General features: G+C 37.8%; 1 protein-coding gene across 2 annotated transcripts in view; it reads right to left on the bottom strand.

The window, feature by feature from the left end:
* LOC106942924 (STIP1 homology and U box-containing protein 1-like) overlaps nucleotides 1–7,913 on the bottom strand; it is a 14,020-nt gene extending 6,107 nt beyond the window's left edge. The window contains exons 1-7 of one of the 2 annotated variants that reach the window (XM_015026278.1): nucleotides 7,650–7,913; nucleotides 3,915–4,146; nucleotides 2,423–2,621; nucleotides 1,411–1,576; nucleotides 1,154–1,229; nucleotides 446–502; nucleotides 16–132 (exon numbers count right to left, since the gene is read on the bottom strand). In XM_015026278.1, the coding sequence (XP_014881764.1) occupies nucleotides 16–132; nucleotides 446–502; nucleotides 1,154–1,229; nucleotides 1,411–1,576; nucleotides 2,423–2,621; nucleotides 3,915–4,028 (729 nt within the window). In that variant the 5' untranslated portion in view covers nucleotides 4,029–4,146; nucleotides 7,650–7,913. Of the gene's footprint in view, nucleotides 1–15; nucleotides 133–445; nucleotides 503–1,153; nucleotides 1,230–1,410; nucleotides 1,577–2,422; nucleotides 2,622–3,914; nucleotides 4,147–4,835; nucleotides 4,978–7,649 lie in introns of those variants that run through there. The other variant, XM_015026277.1, reaches the window with a different exon arrangement.
* Between the last annotated feature and the right edge of the window lie 510 nt (nucleotides 7,914–8,423).

Here is an 8,423-nt window from a genome sequence, read left to right as displayed (position 1 = left end):
GTCGGGCGTTTCTACCTGCAGATGCTCCTCGATGTCTTTGCGGTCGTAGGTGATGCCGCTGGGTGTGATGCACGGCTCCCGCATCAGCTCAAAGCTGATCTTTCCACAAAGGTAATCTGGGATTTCTCGCTTCTGAAAGACGGAGAGAAAAACATGAGGGGATAAATGTGACGTTCAGCTCAAAATGATGACGATATGAACACGATAAAAGCTCCTTCTGCAGAGTTTAGGTTCATTAAATCCAGATCATCATCCGTCTGCTGACAGACGGTGCTGTGAAATAGTTTCCATGGTAACCATCGGTGCTAAAAGTAAAACTAAAGAGCACATAATGTTTACTGGATAAAGTCATGCTGGTTATAAAACTGTTCCCTTAAATCTGTTACAGGTTTGTGTTATCAATGAACACGATCAACAGGAAGTGAAAATCATTCTCCATACTCACTTTTCTTTTCTCATCCACCTGAGAGAAAAGCTCTTCCATCTCCATTAAATACTTCTCCTTCACATTAAGACGAAATAAAACCAGGCATTAACACTCAACAGCATTTTAAATATTTCATTTCTGCTGTTTTTAAAGGTTACGAAGAAATAAATAACAGGGATGAAACGATTAACGATGACTAATCAATTATTTCAACAATTGTCAACTCGTCTAATAACTGATTAATCACATTATGACAAAATTAAGAAGAAAATCAGACAATAATCAAAAGCATTTAAAACATTTCTGCCATTTTTAAAGGATAACAAATAATTCAGAAACAATTAACCACAATTCATCAATTTAAATAATCATCTACTAATTTAGTAATTGATTAATCACATTATGATGAATTAGGAAGAAAATCAGACATCAATACTCAGCATTTTTAAACATTATTTCTGTAAGTTAAAGGATAAAAGCAGTAGGGCTGAAACAATTAATTCTGATTAATTGATTATTTAAATAATCATCAACTAACTTTGCAATCGATTAATCACTTTATTATAAAAACAGGAGGAAGGAAATCAGACATCAGAACTCAACACATTTTAAAAAATATTTCTGCAAGGAAAGACAAAACATACGCATTTCTGCTTTTATTTTTAATTATGTCAGTTTTGGTCCTCCATACAGCAGCAGTCCTAGTAAATAAACAAAACAACTCACATGTTTAGATGAAATTTTTCCAGCATCGCCTCCATTTTGATTGTCATCCTGTTTCTCTTTGTATTCTTCAAGTTCTCTGTGAAAACACAACAAAGTCTCCAGGTTTAAACTCAGAGTCTCCAGGTTTAAACTCAGAGTCTCCATGTTTAAACTCAGAGTCTCCAGGTTTAAACTCAGAGTCTCCAGGTTTAAACTCAGAGTCTCCAGGTTTTACTCTGGAGGTGAAGCGTGTCGTTCTGCTGCGTGTCCAGCCTCACCTCTCCTTCTCGGCCAGAATGAGTTTGGTCAGGTAGGCGTGAAGCTCGTTCTCCTGGTTGATGCGTTTGTCCTCGATGCTGTTCCAGCGCTTCTTCTTGGCGATGCGAAGCGCGCTCGGGATGTCGTCTCCGAAATTCAGCCTCTGCTCTTTTGCCAGGTTATAAGCTACACATGGCATCAAAAGGATGAAGTAAATGTGTTCAGGCAGAATGCTAAAGCTAACAGCTCAACCGGAAGCCTGTGAGAAAAATAAGTCAGGAACCTAATCAACCCAAGCAGCCATGTTTTATTTACAGCTGGATGCACCGAATCAGATGATTTTTCTCTGAATAAATCAGTGATCAGCCAAATATTGATAAATGATCAATTTTTTTTTTTTCATGAACATTAGGCCTGAAACAATTCAAAAATTGTGCGAAGACTCAAACTAAGACCATGTACTGAAAGAACATGGAGCAGCAATTAAACCAAAAAGAAAACAATTTGTACGTAAATATGTAACTATCTGCCCAGAATGTATCAAGTTTCATAGTTTGATCAAACATTCACTAAAGGAGAGCACTTTATAATTTGGATCCGTGTGATGACGTAATTTTTAAATATTAAATGTTTGATAATTTGCTGCGTCAGACTGGCGACGGGTCCAGGTGACCCGGACAGGAGAGGCACCAGCACCTCCTGACCCCACGAGGGACCAGGATGTTAGAAAACGGGTGGATGTTTGATCATTTCATCAGTTACTCAGTTCTTGAGTCGACTTTCCACCAAATGCTTTTTACTCTTCCTTGAGTAATTTCTTGGACGGCTATTTTTTTACTTCCGACTAAAAACATGCTCAAGAAGCTCTCCTCTGACTTGAGTGTAGTTTTTGGGTCCTCTGAGTGCAGAACACTCAGATCTCTAACAGAAATGAGACAGGAAGTGAAAATGTTTTGTTTGCAACAGAGGAAACTGATGATGGTAATTATGCAACCCATTAAAAAGCGGTTTATTTCCGGCGTTTCCTCCGACCTTTCTGCAGGTTGCCGATGGCCTCGTCGTAGTTCTCCAGCTCCAGGTGACACTGGCCCAGGAAGAAGTGAGCCTTGACCGATTGACTGTCCAGCTCCAGTGCGTGCTTGCAGTCTGCCAGAGCTTTGTCGTACTGCTGCAGCTTCACGTGGCAGAGCGCCCGGTTGGTGTAGTACACCGCCACCGACGGATTACGGTTCTCCAGGTTGAAGGAAACAGAAACTCAGCTGGACGCTACAGAAACACAACAGATCACTGAACTATTCCCACTAAGAGGAAGTTATGCAGATACCATCATTCTGGTAAATACTGTGATGACATCATCAGCTACATAGAGTTTCACCATCAGTCGTGGTATTCTAAACAGTCTGTGGTGATGATGAGAGGTTATTATTAGGACTGAACAGTATATTGTAAATATATTAACTGTGCTACTCTGCATGTCACCAATTATTGTGACAAACGACAGTGTTGTCATTTTGAGACCAGGCTTGTTGCAATAAATCAATTAATCACAGGATAATTCAAATGAGCTCAATAATTTCCATTTACATGATTTATCATTTTTCTCTTTCTCCCAAAAAGTCTCCAGTCTGATGTTTGGGTCTCAACCAGCTCTTATTTTGAAGGACAATTTTGTTTCCAGAGACTTCATAATTCACTTTATTTATAGTTTTGTTTGTTTATTTTTAATATTTAAAATGCCTTCCAGTGTTAAACGATCTTTGAGATCATTATGCCTTTATTACCGTTATATTACTGAAAATGGTCTCAAAACAACATCAGTAGTCCTGGCAACAAATTCTGGACCATTTATAGTTATCGTTTCAGGCCTAATGACTGTTAGGAATATTGTTTCCCTTCATTTTCACAAAAATAACCTACTTATTGGTAGAGAACCCAAGAATTATACTCAAGAATAACACCACTTCAACATGTTTTTACTCAAATCAGAGTAAAAACTCAACTCAAGTACTGAGTAACTGATCAATTATCAATCATTTAATATTTAAAAATGACATCTTCAGTCAGATGGACCAAAATATAAAATTAAGTGAAAACTTTAGCATTTTAAGGACCAAAATGACAATAATTCATATAAGTAACAAGAAATAACAAAATCAAACAAAAAATGTTTTCAAATAAGTTTCTTTCAATAAAAAACTTATGAAACATTAATAAAAACTGCAGGTGTGTGTCTGGCGAAGTTTTTTTTAAAAAAATATGTTTGTTTTTCCTTCAGTGGGTAGAAACAGCAATTTTACTCAAGAGCAGAGATACTTCAGAATAAAATACTTAAAGTACATTGTAGTAAATATACTTCTAAAAGTATATTTTATCAAAGGTTACTCAAGTAAATGTAATTGAGTAAATTTAACTGCCCAACTCTGCTTATTGCTGCTTATTACATAAACATCGTCGGATTTTGTGGTTTTGTTGTGATAAAAATGTAAAAATCTGCATAAATGTGTGTTTGGTGGAACAGACTCACGATAGCTTTGCTGTAACATGAAGCAGCCTCCTGGTATTTGCGGCAGAGGAACAGCCGGTTCCCCTGCTCCTTCAGCTCCTGCGCGGTGGAGCTCTTCTCGGGGCTGCCGGCCATCTTCTCCACCGGCTCCGCGGGGCCCGCCTCGCCCTGCTTCCCAATCCTGTTCCCCGTCTCTCCGGCTGGCTAGGTGGCAGGTGTCGGAATGTCCTGCCCGCCCTGGATCGCACACAGACTGGGGGACAATGAAGACACAATGCTGGTTAGCATCCGCTGCAACGCACCTGCAATGCGTGTCTCTGGGTGCCACGCAATGCCACGCCACCCACACGGCGTTACTTTAACTCGCTGACTGTGCAGACTGATGGACAACACGGCGAGGCAGCTGAATTAACTGTTCACAACACGAGCATCAGTTAGATTAAATGGGCAGCTAGCCATCTGGATAACATAACCCCCCCCCCCCCCCCAACACTTTCAATGTGTCTTATTAACATTAAAATTGCGTTAAATTTGCAAACAATAACTCATTTGCGCATTATTATCATGGATGTTATAGCTGCTGAAGTTGTCATCACATACAGAATAGAGGCAACGCCGCTAACTTTAGTTAACCTGGAGACAACACACCGATGCTAAGCTAACTTAGCTAGGCTATGTCGGTTAGAATCTGAGTTCGGCTTCAGGTAGCTCTTCCGGTTCTGATTATACTGACACAATTCACCATTTAAGATCCACGTCATGAGCTTATACCGCTCTCCATCCGAGAAAATCGGTACCAGAACCTCGCTTTTAGGCGTTTTTCACCACAACGCCGCTAGGCAGCCTCAAAACAGACATAAGCTAACGCTAAGTTAGCCCACACCCGCTCTGGTCCGTTTAAGTTCGGATTTGTTCCGATAATCCATCGGGTCGGAACCTTACCTTTTAGGGTGAATCTCACATTCAGGTGGATGTGGATTTATAAGTGCTCATATAAAATATTGTTCTGGAGATTTCTTCATTCGAGCTGTCATGACAGGTTGTTGTTATACTGACGTCAAACGTTTTAAGGCGACGTCAACGGAAGCCGAGAAGAAGCGCAGTTTAAAAATAGGTTAAAGTTTTAAAACGTCATGAAATTTATATTTTAATTTTATATATAAAGGACAGGTCAGTTTATTCTTTTATGGGTCCTTGCATATTTTGATACATACATTCTTTTCCAGAAACTACTAATAAAAAACAAACAATATATCAATAAGTACGCTGCTTTACCATGTTATATATGGAGGACCAAAATTGATATTAAAAAATAAAAGCAGAAATATATATTTTTTGTTTTTTCCTTTTTCTTATACACTCATTTTTGTCAATACACAAATGTATTGACAAAATACATTTGTGTATTGACACAATGAAAAAAACATTGTGTTTTTTCATACATTGTGTGAAAAAACACAATTAATGTGTTTTTTCACATACATTGTCACAACCTACACATTGTTGACAATGTATGTGAAAAGGAAAATACAAAAATTCTATAGATTTTTTTTTATTGACAATTCATATATAGGAAAAAGGGGGAAAATACTTTTATTTTTAAATCAGTTTTGGTCTGCCATACTTTTTCCTTATGCATATGGAGGGTCAAAACAGACATAATTAAAAATAAGAGCAGAAATATGTATTTCTGCTTTTCCTTACACATGAATTGTCATTAACAAATATACATTTCTTGTTTTTTCCTCTTTTTCATAAACATATTTTTGGTCAAAAATGCATGTGTAAGAAAAAGGAAAAAGCAAATATATGTATTTTAACAAAAATGTGTGTATAGAGAAATCGAAAAAACAAAACATATATATTTTTAACAACAATGTATGTATAAGCAAAGGAAAAACAAAAAATACATATTTCTACTTTTAGTTTTAATTATGTCAGTTTTGGACCTCCATAGTAGATAGCCAGGAATGTTGTTCACACGTCTTTTGGTTGATTATTTTAGTGTGTAGATACATTTAATAAATATATTTAAATAAAACAGATATAAGTGGAAAGAAAACCCCTAACCACAAATATAAAAAAGGAATGCAAAGTAATCACCAGCAGATGGCGCTGTGAAACAGGTTTAGCGTCCAGTAGTGGACAGTTTACAGTAATCAATAAGCTACACAGGACAGAGTTGACAATGTCTTTCACCTAAAAATAAAAAATAAAATAAAAACATTCCTGATTTCTCAGCAGAAAGAAAATCGTTCATCAGATTCTTTAAAAATTTGCTACGATTATATGATAATGAGTTTATCTCAGAGTCCTGCCACCCACAGAGAGATTTGTAGACACAAAGATCCTCCAAGTTTAACGATGGAGGAATTAGCAGGACTGTGGTTGTGTACAGAGTCGCGTCTCTGTGGGAAGATTAGGGCGCATCCTCTGAGCAAACACCCAGATAAATGAGGACCGGGGGGTTCCCCAGCTGTGTTTACCTTTACACACAGCTAATCTGTTAGCCACAGCCACACAAAGACCTTCACTCACTGCTGGAAACATTGAAAACTATCTATGCAGCTCACAAAATCAGAATTTTAAAAAGCTCTTTCCAGACATTTTGAGAAACATAAAATCTTATGTGCATTCAGAAGCTTTCAAACCCACTAAGTTTTTACTCATTTTTCTGAGGATTCAGCCATTTTATTTTTATACGACAGAGCAGCAAAAACTACAACAGTGAAGCGTAAGAGAAAGGATGCAGTTTTTTAATGTTTTTTTGTTGTTGTTGCATTTTTTTTTTTTTTTTGTTAATAGAGAGCTGAAAAGGGCTCATTTAAATCCAGCCTCTTTTATTTTGGTGTCCCAAAATAAAATTAGTGGAGCCCAGTCTCAGTTTCAATACAGCAAACAAAAACCTCTTGTTCACTCGACTCGGTTTTACAGTTTTTCTATGTCTGCACAATTAATAGGCAAGAGACTTTTTTGACCATGTATCATCATTTTAGTCATATTTTCTAACTTGGATAAATTTGAGTGTTTAATGGATTTAATCGAGGTAGGTACTGAGGGAAGGTCAACACCCTTTAACAAGGTCTGCATAGTTATGATGAAGCTCCTGTTATTCTGTTATTATTATCCTGTTATTCAGACAAAATGAGCCACAAAAAAAAAATAAAAAGATTAAACTGAAACGTGTTGGGAAAAAAATTAACTCACCAGGACGGTGGTGGCAGAGTAATGCTGCGGGAGTGCTTTTATTCACTCAGGGACAGGGAAGCACATGGAGCGATGTTTTGTTTAAATTACTTTTTGATTGTCTTTTTGTTAAGTTTAAAGTAGTTTTAAATAAAAAAGAAGAAAAAAACAGTTCAAGTCAGTTGATAAGAATATTGCAAAAATACACGGGAAGATTTGCCACTGGAGCAACCAGTAAGCACAATGACGTCACTTCCTCTTTGTGAATGAAACTCCTTACACTTAATTATAGATTTTATTTTTTACTGTATCAGACGCAAACATCATTTTGAACATGTGTTCAAGCTTACTTACCAGAGTCACGGAGAAACACCAAAATATAAATATCATACAAATCCCCATATTTTCATTTCGATTTCTGTAGGAAAATGTTACAATCAAGGGAACACGACAACATTTTGACATTAATCTCCGAAATTTTCTAGTAGAAACAACTCAATACGCCGTTGTAAAAAAAACTCTAAGCATAACGGAAACATACATTAAACACAGTAATGACGTTTTGCTTACATTTAAAAGTCAGTCTGTCTTTAACTCTTCCGTCTTAACCGTCGCCGCTAACGGCTAACGGCTGCGGCAGCTGGCCGAGTTTCCAGTAACCATGGCAACCTGACCAGGAAGTTGCCTGATTCCTTTGGCGCAGCTAAAAAGCTGTCACTTCCTGATTGAGGGTGCTCTTTCTTTCTCTCCGTCTGTGTTGTCGGGGTTTTTTTCTTCCATTTGGCAGAGCTTCACGCTGCCAAGTGCCAGAAATGCTTCAGCAGAGAAAAAAAGAAAAAGAAAACGGGGTGAACACGTTTTCCTGAGCGCTGAGGGAAAGCTCAGCTTCAAAAGGGAAACACAAAAGCTCTGAGCCTCCACAATGCCGGGCCTTTATCTGGACTGTTTGCTCATTTTGAAAAGAGGGAATGTTTAAAAGACTTGTTGCAGTTTGTTCAAGTGGTTCTGAATGGGAATAATCAAATATACAGTGCTTTGGAAAAAACTATTAGTGATCAAAGGTTTTCACAAACCGTCAAATCACAACCAAACTGCAATGCATGAGGTAATAAACCAACACAAAGCAGCACGTAGAAATGAACAAAATGTTCTGAAAAGTGTGGCATGAATTTGTAATCAGGACAGAATTTTTTAACGTAATACGAGACATTTTTCCAGTTCTCCCTGCCAGCATGCCTAGGTGGGCCCCATATGGGGGAAAGGAGGGCTGACATATGGGCCCCATATGGGTTTGTCCACGGTGGCCCCACATGGGTTTGCCCATGTGGGAGGCCACCGTGGAAC

The sequence above is a fragment of the Poecilia latipinna genome, unplaced genomic scaffold (genome assembly GCF_001443285.1).
Source record: "Poecilia latipinna isolate Pla-1442-1.1 unplaced genomic scaffold, P_latipinna-1.0 Scaffold4680, whole genome shotgun sequence".
Taxonomy (NCBI): Eukaryota; Metazoa; Chordata; class Actinopteri; order Cyprinodontiformes; family Poeciliidae; genus Poecilia; species Poecilia latipinna.
The sequence above is the reverse complement of the archived record's forward strand: the minus strand, read 5'-3'. Positions and strand labels throughout refer to the sequence as shown.